This window comes from Hyperolius riggenbachi, chromosome 2, assembly GCF_040937935.1.
Source record: "Hyperolius riggenbachi isolate aHypRig1 chromosome 2, aHypRig1.pri, whole genome shotgun sequence".
NCBI lineage: Eukaryota > Metazoa > Chordata > Amphibia > Anura > Hyperoliidae > Hyperolius > Hyperolius riggenbachi.
The window spans coordinates 431,837,915-431,859,532 of NC_090647.1; the positions used below are offsets into that span (position 1 = coordinate 431,837,915).

At 46.0% G+C, this 21,618-nt stretch overlaps 1 protein-coding gene across 2 annotated transcripts in view; it reads right to left on the bottom strand.

The window, feature by feature from the left end:
- LOC137544540 (granulocyte-macrophage colony-stimulating factor receptor subunit alpha-like) overlaps positions 1 to 21,618 on the bottom strand; it is a 289,974-nt gene that overhangs the window by 57,866 nt on the left and 210,490 nt on the right. For both annotated transcript variants that reach the window (XM_068265636.1, XM_068265635.1), the window contains one exon: positions 12,027 to 12,174. In XM_068265636.1, the coding sequence (XP_068121737.1) occupies positions 12,027 to 12,174 (148 nt within the window). The remainder of the gene's footprint in view (positions 1 to 12,026; positions 12,175 to 21,618) is intronic.

Below are 21,618 nucleotides of genomic sequence, written 5' to 3' on the forward strand. Positions count from 1 at the left end.
CTTGGCAGTGGCGGGGCTTCACGCTGCTGCTGAGGCGGGGGGTTTGGGCTGGTGTGCCGGAGGATGGAAGCGGATCAGAGGAACCTGCTGGTGGCACCACCCACTGCGTTGTTGGTGCTGCTGCTCTGACAGTGCCCGATGCTGCTCCCCCCTCCTCACCCCCTTCCACCAAGCTGACCCAATGCACGGTGAAGGACAGATAGCGGCCTGTCCCAAACCGGCTGCTCCACGAGTCCATGGTGACGTGGACCCGTTGACCCACCGCATGCTCCAGCCCTCTCCCAACATTGGCCATCACAGAGCGGTAAAGTGCAGGGATGGCCGTGTGTGCAAAATAATGTCGGCTGGGGATTGGCCAATCGGGGGCTGCACACATCAGGAGCGCACACATGTCGCTCCCCTCCTGCACAAGGGAATAAGGCAAGAGTTGGGAGCACATGGCCGGTGCCAGCAAGCCGTTCGGCTGACGCACGAAACGGCTGCTGGGAGGCAGAACCCTGACCACCCCCTGGAAGGTGTCGCTGAGCAGGGTCTGGCAACGCCTTTTGCTGGCACGGGAATCAGTGGAGGGAGCAGAGGAGGCCACTGAGGACTGGCTGCCAGAACAGGCCTCAGTGTCGGCGGCAGGAGTTGCAGAGGGAGGAGGAGCAGTGCGTTGCTGACGCACTCCTGCTGGTGCTGCTGGAGGAGGTGGAGGAGGGCGGGTGGCTGCTGCCGACGGCTTCGCAGTGGTGGCTGGTCTGCCACCACTGCCACTGCCAGCTTCCTTCAACTTCATGAACTCCTCATGCTCGTGAAAGTGTTTCCCTGCAAGATGGTTGACCAGAGAGGTTGTGCCAAATGTAGATGGCTCCTTCCCTCTGCTGAGCTGCTTGCGGCACTGGTTGCAGGTGGCATACCTGCACTCCAAATATGGCAGGGTGAAAAAATTCCATATTGGGGAGGTGAAGTTGCCCCTTCGGCTGGAAGGTGCTGCTACCGCTGGTCTCACTGTGGTGGTTGGGGGGGGCAGGGCTTCTTGGTGCGGCTGGTGGTGGCACTGGCAGAACTCGTCTCCTGATAAGCATGCTTTGTGGCCTGCATACCACGCCCACTTGTGATCCTGCCCATGCCTGCGATGCTGATCCTTCTAGCAAGGCCCACAGACGCATCCTCCTCCTCCTCCTCAGAGCTGATGACATCCCCACTCCCAGGACCTGGCACCCAGTCTTTGTCCTTTACCCTGTCATTATCATCCTCCCCCTCCGCAAACATGTCCTGCTGGGATCCCCCAAACTCCCCTTCTGCATGCATGGGCGGATGGACAGTCACCACTGTCTGACTGTCCAAAGCATTATCCCCCAAAGTGCCCATGAGCATTCCTTCCTCCGCCAATTCTGCCGCAACAGCATTCCATAACACCACATGCACTTGGGGATAAGAGGGTGCTGAGTGACAGGGTGCTGGTGCTGGAGAACTGCACTCCTCCTCCTCCTCCTGCTCCCCAGGAAGTGCTGGTCGGCTGCTGCTGCTCTTGCGAACAGGAGTGGTGGTGGGGGTGGAGGACTCAGTTCCAGAGCTAATGGTGGCCTTTTCATCCACCATCAGTTCCACCACAGCGTCTGCGTCCTTCTCCTCAATAGGACGGCTACGACCTGGCGGTGGGAGGAACATCTGGGCCACACGCTGCTGCTGCTGTGTCTCTGCAGCATGACTCCCAGCTGTTGGGCGGCCAAGGCGTCCACAGCCAGTGGCTAATGGCGGAATAGCCACTGGTGCAGACGCAGAACTGCGCATGGTGGTGGTGGCGCAGCTGCCACGCCCACGACCTCCTCTCTTGGCGATGCCCTTGCTGCCCTTGCTGCCCCTGCCCAAACCGCGGCTGCCAGTGCCAGACATTGTATATTTTTAATATTATACAAATGAAAAAAAAAACGTATGTATGTAAAGGCGGGTGGGACAAGTGGGGTACTTTAATGGGGTGGGACTGGTGGGTGTGTGAGGTGACGGACAGGTGTACTCTACAGCAGAGATCGGTGTAGCGCTAACGAGAGAGTGCGCACTGCGCACACAAAGACCCTAGCTGACGCTGACTGACGGTGTCCCTATACACAGACTACAGTACAGTACAAGTCAGCAAATACACAATAAAAGTAATAGAAAAAAATAGGATGGGTGTAACACTAACGAGAGGGTGCGGACAGCGCAGATGTGCACTGCGCACACAAAGACCTTAGCTGACGCTGACTGACGGTGTCCCTATACACAGACTACAGTACAAGTCAGCGAATACACAATAGAAGTAATATATAAACAATAGGACGAGTGTAGCACTAACGAGAGGGTGCGGACAGCACAGACGTGCACTGCGCACACAAAGACCCTAGGTAACGCGGTGACGGACGGTCCCTATACACAGACTAGAGTACAGTACACTACAGTACTACTAACTAAACAATAGAAGAATCTAGCTAAATAATAGAACAGGTGTGACTAGATTACAGAGAGCAGATACAGCAGGACAGGTATAGCAGTAAAGCTGGGCCTTGCTAACCACAAAATAGTACAAATCTATCTAACACAGAAGTAGTAGTAGTACAGGAGTAGGACAGGTGAGAGCACAGGTAAGTGAACTAGAGACTAGAGCACAGAGCAGGGCAGGCTGCCTTGCCTAGGCACAGGGCCTAGCTGCTGGCTGTAGGCCTGCAGCAGCACCAGTGACAGTCTCCCTCCCTAGTCCCTAGTAATCACACAAACTAAAATACAATCTATCTACAATACAAAGCAATACAGTTGAATATCAAGTGTTGGAGTGTAAAAACGCTTGGTTTAGAACAATGGCAATGCACTTGCACACAGACAAAAAGCACTGGAGCAGTCTCTCAGTACAGTTTAGTCAGTAAGTCGCAAGCAGGACGAGTGAGGCAAGATGGCGTCTGCTATTTATAGAGGGGGGCTTGGCCAGGCTCCCCCTCTGTGATTGGCTGCAGTCAGAGGGCTGGGAGCCCTCTGATTTGCTTGTGAGGACTCGAGGTGACGTCTGTCGTGACGCTATCCGAGCTCGTGACGCTATCCAAACTCGGATAGCTAGGATATCTCTGGATAGCTGCTTGCTATCCGAGTGCGCTCGGATAGCACAGCCCGGATAGCTAATACTATTCGAGCTCGGTATTCGAGCTTGAATAGTGAAAAAAGAGCTAGGATATCCGAGTACCTCGGATATCCTAGCTCAGATGAGCACCACTGATACCAGGTTTCTGTATAGGAAGATCGATTTGAAAAAAGTAAAGCCACAAATCAGCAATCTGTTTCTAAAGTTTTCGTTTCACACTTTATTACTGTATATTCAAAAAATCTTTTTTTCTTCAAAAAGGTAAAAAAGTATTTTTGTAAACAGCAATAAAAATGTTCCGTGGTACAGACATAGAAAATCAATGTGCAGAGCAGATCATAGACACTGTGTGCTTTGTTTGATGAAAAAACTATTTCAAAGGTTATTTAGTTCAGGGGACACTAGTCCGTTTTGGGTTGTTAACCCTTCGTCAGGCCTTTACAAAGCATAAAGAATATCTTAATCAGGAAAAATATATAGTCTTGAAAGACCATGCATAAATTGATTTAGTTTAGGGGTATCTGTTCCAACCAGACACAACCCGGCACCTGACTGATGGCTGGCATGTGGGGAATCAGCTGCACACTGTGTTTGCACTACCTCAGGTCGGACTAGTGTCGTCGCCTCAACTAAATAACCTTTGAAATAGTTTTTTCATCAAACAAAGCACACAGTGTCTATGATCTGCTCTACACATTGATTTTCTATGTCTGTACCACAAACATTTTTTTATTGCTGTTTAAAAAAATACTTTTTTACCTTTTTGAAGAAAAACAGATTTTTTTGAATGTAATAAAGTGTGAAACTAAAACTTTAGAAGCAGATTGCTGATTTGTGGCTTCACTCTTTTCAAATCGATCTTCCTTTATAGAAACCTGTCCCTCCTGTGTGGCTGTCTCTCCTTCATGTGTGGCTGTCCCTCCCTCATGTGTGGCTGTCCCTCCCTCCTGTGTGTCTGTCTGTCCCTCCTGTGTGGCTGTCTCTGCCTCCTGTGTGGCTGTCTCTCCCTCCTGTGCGGCTGTCTCTCCCTCCTGTGTGGCTGTCTCTCCCTTCTGTGTGGCTGTCTCTCCCTCTTGTGTGGCTGTTTCTCCTCCTGTGTGGCTGTCACTCCCCCCTGTGTGGCTGTTTCTCCTCATGCGTGGTTGTCACTCCCCCCCCCCCTTCCCCCGTGTGGCTGTTTCTCCTTCTGTGTGGCTGTCTCTCCATCCTGTGTGGCTGTTTCTCCTCCTGTGTGGCTGTCCAATCCAATCCAATCCAAAAAGCTTTATAGGCAGGACCAAATACATTTAGCATTGCCAAAGCAAAACAAAACATTAACATGAGGGGGGGGGGGGGGGGATTGTGGGAATAGGGGAAGGATATAGGGGAAATAGACTACACTATACAGCAGCGCATAGACTCTCCAGATAAGCTGCCGGGCCAGGCGTACGTTAAAAAAGGGCGCCGGGAAAAAAGGGCGCAGGGTTTTAAACGATAAGCATGAATAACGTTTTAAAAAAAAAATTGTGCTATATTTCGTTTAAAAATAAGGTTTTATAAAGTTATAAATCATTAAATCATGTGTATGAAATCGGGAATTGTAAAAACGTTAATCTTCCCTGTTTAAAAAGTGAAATGTATAATAACGTTTTATAAAAGATTAATAAGAATGTTACTAAAACTATACTTACACAGAACCCTCCCTGTACCTACCCCTAACCCCTAGACCCTCCTGGTGGTGCCTAAACCTAAGACCCCCCCTGGTGGTGCCTAAACCTAAGACCCCCCTGGTGGTGCCTAAACCTAAGACCCCCCTGGTGGTGCCTAAACCTAAGACCCCCCTGGTGGTGCCTAACCCTAAGACCCCCCTGATGGTGCCTAAACCTAAGACCCCCCTGTGATAAGCATTAATAACGTTTTAAAAAAATATTGTGCTGTTTTTCGTTTAAAAATAATGTTTTAAAAAAAAAATATTGTACTGTTTTTCGTTTAAAAATTATGTTTTAAAAAAATATTGTACTGTTTTTCGTTTAAAAATAATGTTTAAAAAATTATAAATCATTAAATAATGTGTAATCATGAGAAGCAGTTATAAAACATTAAAAGTCTCCGGGCGCCGCTTGTAAAACGTTATTTTTCTCCGGCGCCCTTTTTTCCTGTTGGGCGCCCATTAAACGATATTTATTATAGGAGTGAATGGCGGCGCCCTTTTTGTCCACCTGCCTCATGCGCCCAAATTTCCTGCTTCCGCCGGCCAGAGCTGTCTGGGTTGAGCGGTCCTGTGACAATCCACACTGAAGACATCATAAATGGAGGTGGTAAGCTCTGCACTCTACTTCACTAAAGAACACGCTCTTGAGGGAATCCAAGCTGAACTTGTACATGGAAGGGGTAAGACCCACAACCTGCAGTAATTATATTGAAACTATACGCACTGTAAAACAGTGACTCCGCATCTATTTAACATTAAGAAGATCAACTTTAACCTCCTTGCCGGTCCAATTCCCGCCGGCAAGGAGGCAGCGCAGCACTTTTTAAAATTTTTTTATTTTTTCAAATCATGCAGCGAGCCCAGGGCTCGCTACATGATAGCCGCTGAGCCTCCGGCGATCAGAGTAAGCAGGAAATCCCGTTCCCCGGTCGCCATGGATGTTGGGATGTCAGAGGGAATCCCGATCCACCCCTCAGCGCTGCCTGGCACTGATTAGCCAGGCTGCGCAGGGGTCTGGGGGAGGGGGGGGCGGCTCGGCGCGGCGGTTAGCGGCGAACCGGCGGGTAGCGGTGGCGATCGCGTACCACACGCAGCTAGCAAAGTGCTAGCTGCGTGTAGGAAAAAAAATTATGCAAATCGGCCCAGCGGGGCCTGAGAAATCCTCCTGCGCAGGTTACCCCGAGCTGAGCTCGGGATAACCGGCAAGGAGGTTAACACAACTGCGAATCCTTTGAACTTCCATTAGACAGTGGTAGTAAATTAATCTGTCCCTTGGGGCTGAGGTGACAGCTGAGTAGAAGCATAAGCATACTGTTGAGCTAGGTTGACCAGATTTTTGTCGACCGAAAAAGGGGGGGATGCACGCCGCGCCGACAAACTGGGAGCTGCGGTGCGCGCGGCGCACCACGCCGAGAAATGAGCGTGGCCATTACATTGTATGGGCGGAGCTGGCATAATGATGTAACAGCGAAGCAGAAGAAAGCAGTGTTTACACCATGATGTGGTCAAACGTGGATTCGCATCATGGGTGTGCAGAAACTGTGTGTTGCTATTTAATAGTATACCGTAACCCCAAAGCAGCAAACATAGCCAACTATGACCATTAAATAATAAATGCAGCAACAGTTACCCCAGACACCAGAAAATAAAACACAATGTGGGCACATTTCAGCACAAAATGAACGCAATGTGGGCACATTACAGCACAAAATAAACGCAAAGTGGGCACATTACAGCACAAAATAAACGCAAAGTGGGCACATTACAGGACAAAATAAACGCAATGTGGGCACATTTCAGCACAAAATAAACGCAATGGGGCACATTTCAGCACAAAATAATCGCAATGTGGGCACATTTCAGCACAAAATAAACGCAATGTGGGCACATTACAGCACAAAATAAACGCAAAGTGGGCACATTACAGCACAAAATGAACACAAAGTGGGCACATTTCAGCACAAAATAAACGCAATGTGGGCACATTTCAGCACAAAATAAACGCAATGTGGGCACATTTCAGCACAAAATAAACGCAATGTGGGCACATGTCAGCACAAAATAAACGCAATGTGGGCAACATTTCAGCACAAAATAAACGCAATGTGGGCACATGTCAGCACAAAATAAACGCAATGGGGGCACATTTCACCTGAAAAAAAAAAAGAATTTACTCACCTGGCAGAAGTCTCCTCTCGCTCCTGGCTGGCCTCTGGCGCGCTGCTCCTGGGACTGTCTTGCTCCTCCTCCTACAGTCTCCCGCGCTGACAGGCAGAGCAGGGCTACGGCAAGATGGCGCCCGAAGCCCTGTACTGGAGACACAAATAGTCTCCAGTCAGGGCTTAGGCAGCCACCTTACCGTAGCCCTGCTTGCCTGCCGGTGTCGGAACACTGGAAGACTAAGGAGGCTGGAGCAGGGCTGCGGGCAATGAACTGGCACGCCGTCTATAGACGCCGCTGCCAGTTCATGCAGTTACAGTGGCCAGAGTCTCGAGACCGGGACGTCCCGCTGCTAAAAGCGGGACGTTTCCCGGGACCTCATCCTGCCTGGGACAGCGGACCTCGAATCCGGGACGCATCCCGGGCAATCCGGGACTTCTGGTCACTCTAGATGAGCAGTAGTTCGGGTGGATTAACCCTTCACCTACCAAGCAGCTACAGTGTGATTGTGTGTGTGATCATTGTGTGGAAGCAGGATCCTGTATATAGTTTTACTTACTTTGTCCACTATATGTATTGATTTCAAATGTGTTTTAAATGTGTTTTAAAGATATTCATTAAATACCTAATGCATGACATCATATGGTCTAATTAGTCCATAAGCGCACCCTATATCCAATTTGAAGGATATAGGGGGTTGAGGTATATAGTCCATAGGTGTGTGGAGGATGTACGGGACAGTACGTACGGGGGACTGGGATATACAGTCCATAGGGGGTATTGGGGGCTCTCCATCCTGTGTGGCTGTTTCTCCTCCTGTGTGGCTGTCACTCCCCCCCCCCCCCCTGTGTGGCTGTTTCTTCTCCTGTGTGGCTCTCTCTCCATCCTGTGTGGCTGTTTCTCCTCCTGTGTGGCTGTCTCTCCATCCTGTGTGGCTGTTTCTCCTCCTGTGTGGCTGTCTCTCCATCCTGTGTGGCTGTCTCTCCATCCTTTGTGGCGGTTTCTCCCCCTGTGTGGCTGTCTCTCCATCCTGTTTGGCTGTTTCTCTTCCTATGTGGCTGTCTCTCCCCTTGTGTGGCTGTCTCTCCTCCTGTGTCTCCCCTTTTGTGGCTGTCTCTCATCCTGTGTCCCTGCCTCTCCCCTTGTGTGGCTGTCTCCCCTCCTGTGTGGCTGTCTCTCCCCCTGTGTCCCCCTGGAGGGGGGGTCGCATCCTCACAAGTTTGCCTCAGGCAGCGAAAAGTCTAGAATCGGCCCTGTCTACCTACACTAGACAATGTGTATGTAACCTAGGTATTGCGAGTTGCACTAATTGCATAACACCCACTATGTAACTGATGTAAGTAATGCTAAAACTTGCAGCAGATGGTGATTTCACTGCTTCTTAGTGAATGTAATGTGCCCCAACGCTACAGATCCAGTGTTCCTTATTTTAAAAGGAACACATTGGGCTTGATTCAGAAAAGGGTGCTAAGTGTTAGCACGCCAGTGAAAAGCCACTTTGCATGTGCTAACATGCTTTGCACGTGCTAACAAGGGTGCTAAGTAGTTAGCACATGTAGGGCTTGATTCACAAAAGAGTGCTAACTGATAGCACGGCCGTTTTCGCGTTTCGCATGATCGCAAATTTTCACGCGAAATGATAACTTTTTTTGCAAACGACATCGGTTTCGCGCGAAAAATCACGTTTTACACGCAAAAAACGTTATCATTTTGCACGAAAATTCACGCGAAAGCGGCCGTGCTATCAGTTACCACTCTTTTGTGAATCAAGCCTGTAAACTACTTAGCACCGTAGTTAGCACATGTAAACTACTTAGCACCGTAGTTAGCACATGTAAACTACTTAGCACCGTAGTTAGCACATGTAAACTACTTCACACCGTAGTTAGCACATGCAAACTACTTAGCATCCTAGAATTAATGTATGTAATGGAAGTGTTGCGCCACTAGTAGCAGCAGCTGATTCTGATTAAGGGTATCCCAATTCCTCAGATTAAAAAATTGTAAGAGTATCAGATAGCGCTAATAATATTAAATCAATGGTAAACATCGTATGACAAAATTTAATAAAATTGATAAATCTCATAAAAATTATTGCACAGCTTGAATTAATATTGATTAAAAACATAAAAGTTAATATGTAATCTTGATTCTATAATTAATGATTGTAAGTAGCTCTCAAGGGTAATGCTCCATTAATAATGGTGATCCTGAAGCAAAAAGACATTTTTTGCAGAGATGGTGCTCTTTAGTAAAGATGTTTCGATGGCATAATATGCAATTGCAACTAGTAACTTGATTGACTTTATAGTTTACAACAGATAGGCAATCCTTGCTATAAATGTTGTTTGACATGCAGTGGTGTTTCCGCTGGTAAGTTCTGTGCCTTGCACTTTATCTTGATTATAAGATCGTATTACTTCACTAAGCTTAGCCTGCTGAGATGATATTGGCAGTGCAAATGGTGGTGAGTACTCACGTTCCCCGTAATTGGAATGATATATACCGCTGGAGCTGCACAGATTCTGTGGGGGAGCCGCTCGATCTCAATGACCCCGGCCGGCAGCACAATGAGAGAGACTTGACACACTGCGAGATGGATGCTGTAGGGTCGGGCAATCTGCCCGGCTCCCGGAAGTGATGAACGGATTCCGTAATCCCACGCTTCGTGTTGATTCTAAGCAAACACCCTCTTCCTCGTAGCATGTGACGTCACACGTGATGCCTGGAGCATCCTAGTTAGCACATGCAAACTACTTAGCACCCTAGTTAGCATGGTGCTAAGTAGTAGTTTACATGTGCTAACTACGGTGCTAAGTAGTTTGCATGTGCTAACTACAGTGCTAAGTTTGCATGTGCTAACTACTTAGCACCCTAGTTAGCACGCCCAAAGCCTTTAGGCGTGCTAACTGGGTTAGCACCATTTACTGAATCAGGCCCTTTGTCTAAAGACATGACAGCTATGGAGTTTTCTCCTAGGTGATATTTTCACAACTTGTAAATAAAATGCATTTTAAGTCACCAGCAAGCAAGAAAATACTTAAAATAATTTTGATAGTAGTTTTTCAATTACTTTTCAGTACTTTTTCAATAAAAAAATGCTGAAAAGTTATTTTAAATGCGCAATGAAAAATTACCTCAAAGGAGAAAACTCAGGAGAAAAGGTGAATTGCATATGGGCCAGGGTGTGGGTGGAAATGAAACAGGTTGTTTTTAGAAATAGTTTTTATTTATATGATAAAACCTCAAAATCAAGCTCACTGAACCCCAGTCTCCTGGTTTCTCTGGTGTCTTGGATACACCACCCTCCCTAATACTGGGTACGCACAATGCAATTTTCAGATCGATTATTTCCAACATGTTCGATCTGATTTCTAAACAATTTTTCATAGACGTGAATGGAAAATCGATCGAAAAATCAATCGGAAATCAGATCGGACATGTTGGAAGTATTTCCAACATGTCCGATATGATTTCCGATTGATTTTCTGCAGAAGTGAATGGAAAATAGATCACAAAATAAGATTGGACATGTTGTAAATAATTGATCTGACAGTAAATCTGTCAGGAAATTGCATCCAGTACTACATGCACCACACGATACATAGATAGACATATGACTATGGTAGGGACTAGATTGTGAGCATCTCTGAGGGACAGTTAGTGACAAGACAATATACTCTGTACAGCGCTGCGTAATATGTCAGCGCTATATAAATACTTAAATAAATAAATCGTGTGTACCTAGCATAATACAACTAGTATAGTCATACAATATAATACAATAAGAAATCTATCAATACAGTATGTATGCATGTAGGAACAAACAGTTTACAGATCAATTTTAAATATAGACATCTAAGTTTTATAAAAATGTTTAATGTAATTATGTAATTCATAAATGGTTTTATAAATCCCTAGCCTCCTGCACAGCCCAGCTATGGAGCCCAGCGATCAAACTCACCTCCTTTTTTTGTCCCTAAGGGGACATGCTGCCTGATGTGTCCGATCGCTGTGGCAGTTATTTTTTTTTTTTTTGCAGCCTGTATATGGCTGTTTATCCCTCCCTCCCCTTCCCTCCTCCCCTCCCTCCCCTTCCCTCCTCCCCTCCCTCCCCTCCATGCACAGACTTGAACAGGAGGCGATCCGTCCTGTTCCCCCTCTCATAGGCAACAGCCTATGAGAGGACGGCAATCCCCGGCCAATCAGAGGCCGGGGATCGCCGATCTCGTACAGAGCTGCTGGAGACCGCAGCGCTGTACGCATGTAAACAAAGGGGACTTCTTACCCCTTTTGTTTACAAACAGCCTGCTAGCTGCGATCGGCAGATAGCAGAGCTCCGTGAACTGGCAGGGAAAGATCGCACATGTACGCGGCCGTTTCCTGGTAAACTGCAGCTCCAGGACTTGACGTCAATTGGCGTTAGGCGGTCCTGGGGCTGCCGCTGTGGCCACGCCCATTGGCGTGGGGCGGTCTTGAAGTAGTTAAAGGGAGTCAGAGCTCATGCAAATAGAAAGATTTATACATATCTGGGCTTCCTCCAGCCCCATGCCACCATCCTCAGTCTCCTGCAGCACCAGTACCGGGTCCCCGCACTTCCGTCAGTTGGCTCCAGTCTACGCAGGAGAAGTGCACTCTTTGTGTATCTCTCCAGCAGCTACTGGAGAGATACGTAGAGGGCGCACTTCTCTTATGTCAGACTGGCTCCGACTGATGGAAGTGTGGGGACCAGGTACCGGCGCTGCAGAAGACTGAAGACGTTGACGTGGGAGCGATCTGAGCGTATAGGGCTTGAGGAAGCCCCAGGTATGTATAAATCTTTCTATTTGCATGAACTCTGCTACACTTTAATGTTAATTGGATGAGATGTTTAAAATAAATTAAGTGAACTGTGAATTTGATCTCTGAGCTCGCTATTCAAAAACAGAAAAACATTCCTGGCATCTAACAATGATTTTTTTTTTATGTTCCTTTGATAACTTCTATGTGGGTGTGGCCAGTCTGAGACAATTAAGACAATTTATAAATAATATAAAATGTAAAAGAATCCAAATTGTATACATCATTATAACTAGTATTACTTGCCAGCTTCATGCAATTTACTCCAGCTGCTCCAGTTTTCATTTGATGAACACCTTGAGGTCCATTTTACTCGCAGTGACACCATAGCTTTTTCATTTAAGGGCATATTCTTTGTCAAATAATATCTCTTAGTTGAGGTATTTTCAACTTTCTGAAAGTAAATGAAAGTAAGAATATCTGAATTTCATGTTTAACCACTTTGAAACCCTTGCTACGCTTATCTACTCCCCACAAAACTTCATCTGAAGCTCAGGGGAGTAGATAGGCGTACTTGTGGTAAACAGTGTGCTGTATGCCCAATAAGCTATCTGATTATGTATATAGGGTATCATTTTAACCGTGACAAGTGAGAGAATAGATTTTGTGGTGTTTGACAACTGAGGGATAAGTCATGTGATTTATTTTTTTCCGGAAAACTGAATGAAAAGCAATAAAACTGTTATTTTCATGTACTCTATACCCCCAAATAAATACTTGTAAAAACAACAAAAGTGACAGCATTGAAAAGAGAATACATAGTTACCCTAGGGACTTAGCTTTTAAAATATGTATGCCATGAGAGTGTATTACTGTTAATCATGAAGATAAGGGCTTTTAATTACTGATAGAGTACAATGAGAAATCAAAAAACACAAACCAGAAACTAATATATTATCGCCATACATTGTACTAGGAACATTATTTAAATGTTGAGATAACCAGGACAAATTAGCAAATACAATGTGTGTGTTTTACCTATGGTAACATTGTTTATTTGAAAACTATAGTGGATGGAAATGGAGAAATAGTGTATTTTTTCTTTTTTTTTCTCATTTTTCCCTTTAAAATGCACAGATAATAACATAATTACTAAAAGCAAATATCACCCTCACAAAGCATAATTTGTGGCAAAAAAAAAACAAGATATAGATCATTTACATCTGATGAGTAGCAATAAAGTTATTGGTGAATGAATGGGAGGAGCGCTGAAATGTGAAAATTGCTCTGGTTTTTAAGCAAAAAACCCTGTGGTGCTGAAGTGGTTAAACTGATAAGGTAAACATAGGGCTCTAGAAGTCCTAGTAAAGATTTTAGAAATAGAATGACAATCATATCAGTGAAAAAAAAAATAGCGATGAGCATTAGGGCTAGTTTCCACTAGTACGGCGTCTCTGCGATCCCGCCCACCCGCTCAGTGCGCGGGTGGGCGGGATCGCAGGCGAATCCCAGGGCAGGCAAATTTTACAACCTACAAAGACCGTTTCTGGCCACAAAAGTGATGGAAAACTAGGGGGCATGCCAGAGGGGGATCCATGCCAAAAGTCCCACCAAAAATTACGGAGTTGACACAGAGTCAGGTTTTAAGCCCTAAAGGGCAGTAATCACATTATGCACAGCTCTGGGTATCAGTGGTAGGGATGATCGGAAGGTCCGAATTCCGTTCCGCAGGAATTGGCGGATTCAGCCAGCGGTAAATTCCGTCGCCATTACATTTCCGCTGAATTTCACCAAATTCCGCGGAATTCCGCATTCCGGCGGAAAAATTAAATTAGTCGCAATTGAAACCTTGTTTGTGCTAAATGGTAGCCCATGGGACCTAGTGGCTGTTCCACCATTCATTTTTTTTTTTTTTTTTGATCATTTTTTTTTTTGCAGCAGGAGTTGTCGTGTAAACCATGGTGTTCCACGGTGGTCATTATAACTGTGGTTTGGAGCTGCAGTTGTCGAGTAAGCCATGGTGTTCCACGGCGGTCATTTACAAGTGTTGTTTGGAGCAGCAGGAGTTGTCGTAGGCCATGGAAGCTACTGGTTCCACAGTAGTCCTAAAAATTATTTGGAGCAGCAGGAGAAGTTGTAGGCCATGGGACCTAGAGGTGGTTCCACGGCAGTCCTAAACATTCTTTGTAGCAGCAGGACTTGTCGTAGGCCATGCGACCTAGAGGTGGTTCCATGGCAGTCCTAAACATTCTTTGTAGCAGCAGGACTTGTCGTAGGCCATGGGACCTAGAGGTGGTTCCACGGCAGTCCTAAAAATTCTTTGTAGCAGCAGGACTTGTCGTAGGCCATGGGACCTAGAGGTGGTTCCACGGCAGTCCTAAAAATTATTTGGAGTAGCAGGACTTGTCGTAGGCCATGGGACCTAGAGGTGGTTCCACGGCAGTCCTAAAAATTATTTGGAGCAGCAGGACTTGTCGTAGGCCATGGGACCTAGAAGTAGTTCCACAGCTGTCCTAAATATGTTTTCCTCAATAAACTATTCGACTCATTCTGTTGAATCAGTGAGAGGGGCCTTGTAATTGCTACTGAACCATGCCTCATTCATTTTAATGAATGTTAGCATGTCCACATTGTCTGTAAACAGACGGGTCCGTTGGTCGGTGACCACTCCACCTGCAGCGCTAAATACTCGCTCAGAAAGAACACTGACGCGGGGCATGCAAGAACCTCCAGTGCATACTGAGCGAGTTCAGGCCAGGTATCAAATTGTTTGGTCCAATATTGCATGAGGTCATCATTAGTCTCCATATTGTCTGGAGCACTGGCTGACGCCAAGTAATCGTCCACCATACGGGCCAGCCGCTGGTGGTGGTGACCACGTTCTCCGCTGGTGGTGCTGCTGCTAGAAGAAGTATCTGGCACTGGCTGGTAAAATACCTTCAGCATACTCAGCAGATTCACAGATTGGTAATTTGTGCTGCTGCTGGGAGTGGGACCACCAGACCTTTGCTGAGTGTGATTAGTAGGCTCGGTAGCTTTGGGCCGGGGTACAGGTGTAGGAAACGCATCTTCTACCCAACGATGAAGGGCATCCCGGATCTGGCTCATCATGGCATCTGCTTGGGAGGGGGCTATGAACTGGTGCATTTTCCCCTTGCACCGGGAATCTAAGATGGTGGCCACCCACATGTCGAGCCTTGCTTTTGAAGTTTTAATCTGGGGGTCTTTCTTTAGGCACTGGATCATATGTGCAGCCATGGGGAAGAGATGTCTGCCATGAATCACCTCTTCCGGGCTGTCAGAACTGTCGTCGACATCATGATCCAGCTCCGCATCAAAATCTTCTTCCCACCCCCGGACAATGGGCTCTTCCGCTTCCACAAGCTCTGCTTCCTCATCCAGGACTGGAGCATGCCCACTCACTCCTTCACCTGACTGGCCACTGTTCAGTAGGGCTTCCTCCCCCCGTTCAAGCAGTTTTTCAAGAGTCTTTTCCATGGTGAAGACAAGAGGGAGCACCTCTGATATACTGCAGTGCTCCTCACTGACCACTTTTGTTGCCTGCTCAAATGGCTCCAACACTTTGCACACCTGTCCAATCAGCTGCCACTGGTCCCCAGTAAAGTAGTCCAGTGGCCCTGTTCTGGTGGAAGATGCCTCAGACAGGTATAGCCTGACCGCCATGCGCTGCTCCCACAACCTCTCCAGCATGTGTAGTGTGGAGTTCCACCACGTCGGAAAATCTGAAATAAGCCTGTGCTGCGGCAGGATCAGGCTATGGTGGCGCTGCAGCAGTTCTCATGGCCGCGGTGGCAGTTGTGGAGTGACGGATGTGGGCTGACACTTTTAGCGCTGAGGCCACAGCGTCCTTCAACCCTTCGAAAGTTAGTCGAAATTTCTGGACTACAAGGTTGAAGACGTGGGCCAAGCAAGGTAAGTGGGTATAGCCACCTAGCGAAATGGCGGCCAGCATGTTGGCATCGTTATCAGACACCACTACACCTATGTCAAGTCTTCGTGGGGTCAGCCACTGCCGAATCTGACCCTGTAAGGCTGCAAGGATTACAGATCCGGTTTGCCTGTTCTCCTCCATGGATTCCATTTTCAGCAGTGCTTGGCATCGATGGTGCTGCAGACCAGTGTAGGAGGAGCGGGACCACTTGCTGGGAGGCTCAGCAATGGCAGACTGGCCTTGGACAGAACAGGTAGCAGAGGGAAGTGGAACAGGCCTTCCCCTTAACCCACGTGGCGGCACCACCAGTTGAGATGCCCCAGATCGTGCACCCTGCTCAGCAGCACCATGGAGGGTGACCCAATGGGCGGTAAAAGTCAGATACTTTCCTTGCCCATGCCTGCTGCTCCAGCCATCCATCGTGAAGTGCACCTTGCCACCGACAGCGTGATCCATAGACCGGCCGACACACTCCACAATGTGCTGGTGCAGGGCAAGGATAGCATTCCTGGCAAAATAATAGCGGCTGGGGATCCAAGCAACACTCTTCATCAGTCTGCGGAAGGGGGCACACTCCACAAACTGGTAGGGCAGCAGCTGTTGGCCCAACAGCCTTGCCAGGAGCGCATTATTTTTCACAACAAACGGATCAGCTGCAGGGAGCATCCACTTCCTCTGTAACATTTCTGGCACAGAGGCCTGACGCTGGAACACTGGTGATTCAACCAAGAAGTATGATGAGTAAGTGCTTGCCGGCGAGGTTGGCAGGACGTACCAGCCTGGCATGCAGAGGACTTTGAAGTCGAATGGGACTGAGGAGCAGGTTGGATAGGGACAGGACTTGGACGACAAGGAAAAAAAGAGGAGGGGCCTGTTGGTGCTGCTTTTACTCCACCCATCTTATTGTAATTTTTTACAACTTCAAACTCTGAAGTGCCGTACCCGCTGCCCGATTTGCCTCTGCTCACCGTGGAGAGGACTGACTCCCGTAGGAGATGTGGCGCACAGAGCAACCACAAACAATGCTTAATAATAATGGCTCAGCGCAAAAGTAGCGCTGAGCGTATCAATCAGAACTCAGAAAGACAGGGACAGGTAGACAGAATGAACGCTTGCTAAACTAGTCACTGCTTTAGTGACAGCAAGCACCCACAACAGGACAGACTAAAACGAGGTAGCCAATCACAGACGCAGCGATGGCCTAGTTCGCAATGACAGGACAGAATAGTCAGGATACAGCAGAATCAAAGGCAGGCAAACGCAATACATACAAATATACAATGGATATGATATTCCTAGAGTATTACAATTACAGCTATCAATGAAACTACAAACAACTGACTAACATATGTATATATTGGCGATGAACCGATATATAACATAAGCAAGGAACACTCGCTAGGAACTGGAGCAATACAGGGAACAGGACTCAGAAGGATTCGCTACTTCTACGCAGAAGTGAGCGCAATCCACGCAAGGTAACAGGAACAGGACTGAACTAGCTAAGCACGGGTGATCACGATAAGCGCAACCTACAGAAACGTGCTAAAACTGACTGACTGTAATGATCTGCTCAGCTCTCTGCACACGCAGACAGCTTTTTGACCATTCTTTAGGTCTGAGTGTTGCAGGTCTCTGGAAAAGAGACCTGTCTTTACTCTGCAAGTTTCAGAGTTGCTCTGCTGGTGAGGAATTGGCATCCACTTGTCATGCAAATTGCTTAGCCGCTTCCTTTGATGGCTTGCAGTATAAATGCAATTTCCTCCCAGAATTCCCTGCTGGTCATGATGGTTTGTTCCTGCTAACTTGCCTGGAGTCTCAGCCCTCTGCTCATTGTTTGCTATTATTGCTAGCTTAGAGTAGATACCCTTTGGGGAGTGCTCCTTGCATTCCTATTAGTGCAGTCAGATTTGTGTATATTTGTACTGCCTATTCTGTCTTGTCTTGTCCTTGAAATTGCGCTGTCGCCAGTGGTTGGCGGTAGCGAATCGTTGTCTTTCTGTTGCGATTGTTCTGTTGCCAGCGGCGGCCGACAGAAAACCGCTCTGTTTGTTTGGATCTCACTCGCTCTTGCGGAAGAGCAGTGGATCCCTTCAGTTCTGTTCCTGTGTACGGATCGCACTCGCTCTTGCGGAAGAGTAGTGGATCTTATCTGGCCTGTTCCTCTTGTTTGTTTATCTCTCGGTCTGGAGCAAATGCTTGCTGTTGCCTGAGGTAAGGCAACCGATTCGCAAGCGTTTCTCTTATATGTTTGTTTGTGTTTTCTGTGTTCATTTGTTAGTCAGGTTTGGTGCGTTTTGTCTCCGTTTTGCACTTTTCGTGCGGAGACCGCGCCATTAGCGTATTTTGTCACTGTTGTGCTTTTCATGCAGCGACCGCGCTTAGCGAGTGCATTTGTTATTTTCTTTGGCGTTCTGATCATTATTGTTCACTGTGTCTTTCTTACTACGTCTATGCTCTGTCTTTACTCAGTCTTGTTTCGCTGTTAGCAATCACTATTCTAGGGATTGCTTTCCCACTTGGTTTTCGCTGTTGTGTGTTCACCGTCGCTAGGTGGCGACTAGATTGGTGGACATACATACATTCTATCTCTGTGCTTATTCAGTCTTGTGTCGCTGTTAGCAATCGCCATTCTTGCGATTGCTTTCCTCACTTGGTTTTCGCTGTTGTGTGTTCACTGTCGCCTGGTGGCGACTAGATTGGTAGATATACATACATTCTGTCTCTGTGCTCACTCTCTTTCACTAGGGGCTGTCTTGCCCTGTATTGCTTCCCCTCGTACAATTCCTGTCTGGCGTCTGTGGCAGTACAGAGGCTTTGTTCCTCTGCACTCCACAGCTCCATCTGCCGGTGGGAATTCTCCCTCTACAGGTGCATTGCACCACAGTTGGGTTCTGTTATTCAGGCGTTTGTGGAGGATTTCCGCGGTGTCAGTGCACATCTTGTGATAATTCCACAATCGTTACACTGACTGAACACAGGATATAAACAGTCCGAGTACGTATATATCAGCAGCACTGATATATTAACGTAACACGAATACAAGGAAAATAACAAACGCGCTAGTATGCGTTTATATCGGCGATGAACCAATATTTTTTTTTTTTTTTCAAAATCTTTTTATTGTTTTTTAACAATATAACAACAACAAACGAGAAACCTCGTGATCAACTGACAGTGTAGGTTACAATGTGGAGATAGAGTGTTCAGATATATGAAGATTATAGTGAATGATACTGCAAGAAAACATTTACTGATATTGTATATTAAAAAGCAATTTAGCAGATTGAGTATTTGGCTAGTTTGATTGTTTAAAATACATAGAAAATAAGGAACGAATGGGGTTCACAATCCTCATATAATGCGGAGAGAAGACCTATAGAGAGTCAATGATATTAGGTGTTATATCCAGATTATCACTAACTGAATTAACATTCTGTGTCCATGGACCCCAAACCTTTAAAAATTTGGAATTAGCTCCTCTCGCTAACCAGGTTAGCTGATAAAAAGGAAGAGAAGAGTTTACAAGTTTTAACCAAACAGATAGAGAGGGCTCAGAGGTTCCCCTCCATTCCAGTGCCACGGTCTTTTTAGCATAGAACAATAAAAGTCTAAGCAAGAGTTTCCTATGACTGCCGAGAGGCATATCTTCTATCAGGCCCAGTAGACATGTCTTATATGAGGAGACTACAAATAGGCCTATATTATCGTTCAGAAATAGTAAGATTTTACACCAAAATGCTTGAATCAGCGGGCAGTCCCATGCCATATGTTTGAAAGAACCTGGACTGTATCCACATTTCCAACAAGCATCACTGGTGCCTTTAGAAAATTTAGAAATTTTTTGAGGAGTATAATAAGTTTGGTGGAACCAACGCATCTGTATTAATTTGTCTCGAGAGCTAATTACAGTCTTCATATATGACTCCTCGAAGTCCATCCACTCAGAGTTAGTGATTTCCTCACCCCAGCTTCCCCATCTATCTCTAGCTTTACTTAACACACTTGGTCGACCTTGTGCAAGACCTCCTAAAATATAACCTTTAATTTCTTACATTAAAAACGTTTGAGTATTCATGATTGACATTAACCTAGTTGGGTACTGGTCTGATACAATATAATATATGGTTTGGAGGAGACCAGTCTAAATCTTGTATAACCCAGAACTAGGCACTAATTTGTATCTGCTGAATTACTTCTAAATTAGAGAAACCCACCACCTAAAAACCGACATGTTTCGGCTCTTATAACAAAAGAGCCGTCGTCAGGGCTAACAATACTAAAGTGCTTAGGGTGCAAGGTGCATAATAGAAAGTATACAGCTATTTACAAATGCATAGTCATGAAAAACAAAAAATGGGAGCTAAGCTCCCTAGCAAGGTCAGCAATTGCTGACCTTGCTAGGGAGCTTAGCTCCCATTTTTTGTTTTTCATGACTATGCATTTGTAAATAGCTGTATACTTTCTATTATGCACCTTGCACCCTAAGCACTTTAGTATTGTTAGCCCTGACGACGGCTCTTTTGTTATAAGAGCCGAAACATGTCGGTTTTTAGGTGGTGGGTTTCTCTAATTTAGAAGTAATTCAGCAGATACAAATTAGTGCCTAGTTCTGGGTTATACAAGATTTAGACTGGTCTCCTCCAAACCATATATTATATTGTATCAGACCAGTACCCAACTAGGTTAATGTCAATCATGAATACTCAAACGTTTTTAATGTAAGAAATTAAAGGTTATATTTTAGGAGGTCTTGCACAAGGTCGACCAAGTGTGTTAAGTTTAATAAATCAGATTTGTGTATTGTATCTCTAGCTTTAGTCAGCCTATGGTCATAATTATGTTGTATTAAGTTTAAATAATATCTGGAGATAAGCTTCTCTGAGTTTCTATCTAAAAGCCACTTTTCAACTGTACCTGGGGACAGGGAAGCATCAAGGCTACCAAATTGTGCAGAAGCAGCATGGCGCAGCTGGAAGTATCTAAAACGAAATCGCGCTGGGATACCAAATTCAGAAACCAATTGAGGCCAAGTTTTGAATTTATCCCTGATGAACAGGTGGTTGATATATTTGACGCCATAACCAATCCAGAAGCCCGGTTCGTTAAGAGATAAGAATTCAGGTAATTTGGGATTACTCCATATGGGAGCACTCGGAGAGACATGTGTACCGGTCTCACCCACCAGAGTTTGGCATTTATGAAAGATTCGCAAAGAGTATTTTAGGATATCAATGCCCTCTGAAGCAAATACTTCTCCTCTGTAAATCATATTACACAAGGATTCAAACGAGTGCGCCATGTCTGCTTCTGCGTCTAACGCTGCGTCATCTCTGATATTGCGCAGCCATCTAGAGATATATGTGAGTTGCGCAGCGTAGTAGTAAAATTGAAAGTGAGGGAGAGCTAATCCTCCTTTATTAGTAGGCAGTCGTAATGTGTCCATGGAGAGTCTAGGGGTACGGTTGGACCACAGGAAACTTTGGATCATACTATTGAGTTTAATAAAGTATGAATTTGGGACCCAAATAGGGGACATCAACAATACATACAGCAGCTTGGGGGCTATTACCATTTTGATAGTATTGACTCGACCCATAAGATCCAGAGGCAAAGATACCCATTTTTTAAGCTTCTCTTCTACTCTATTGAGAACTGGGAGTAAATTATTTTGTAAGTAAGATGCATTATTTTTAGATATTACAATGCCCAAGTAGCGGAATGAATGACTAATTTGAAGTGGAAAGTTTGGGGGAAACGTGTTTAAGGAATCTTGATCAATGGGGCAGAGGACAGACTTAGACCAATTTACTTTTAATCCTGAGATCTCCCCAAATTTCTCATATACCTGCAGCACTCTCCGCAGCGAGGATCCCGGGTTATCTAAATATAGCAGAACGTCGTCCGCATACAGCGAAATTTTTTCATGAACCCTCTTAATAACCC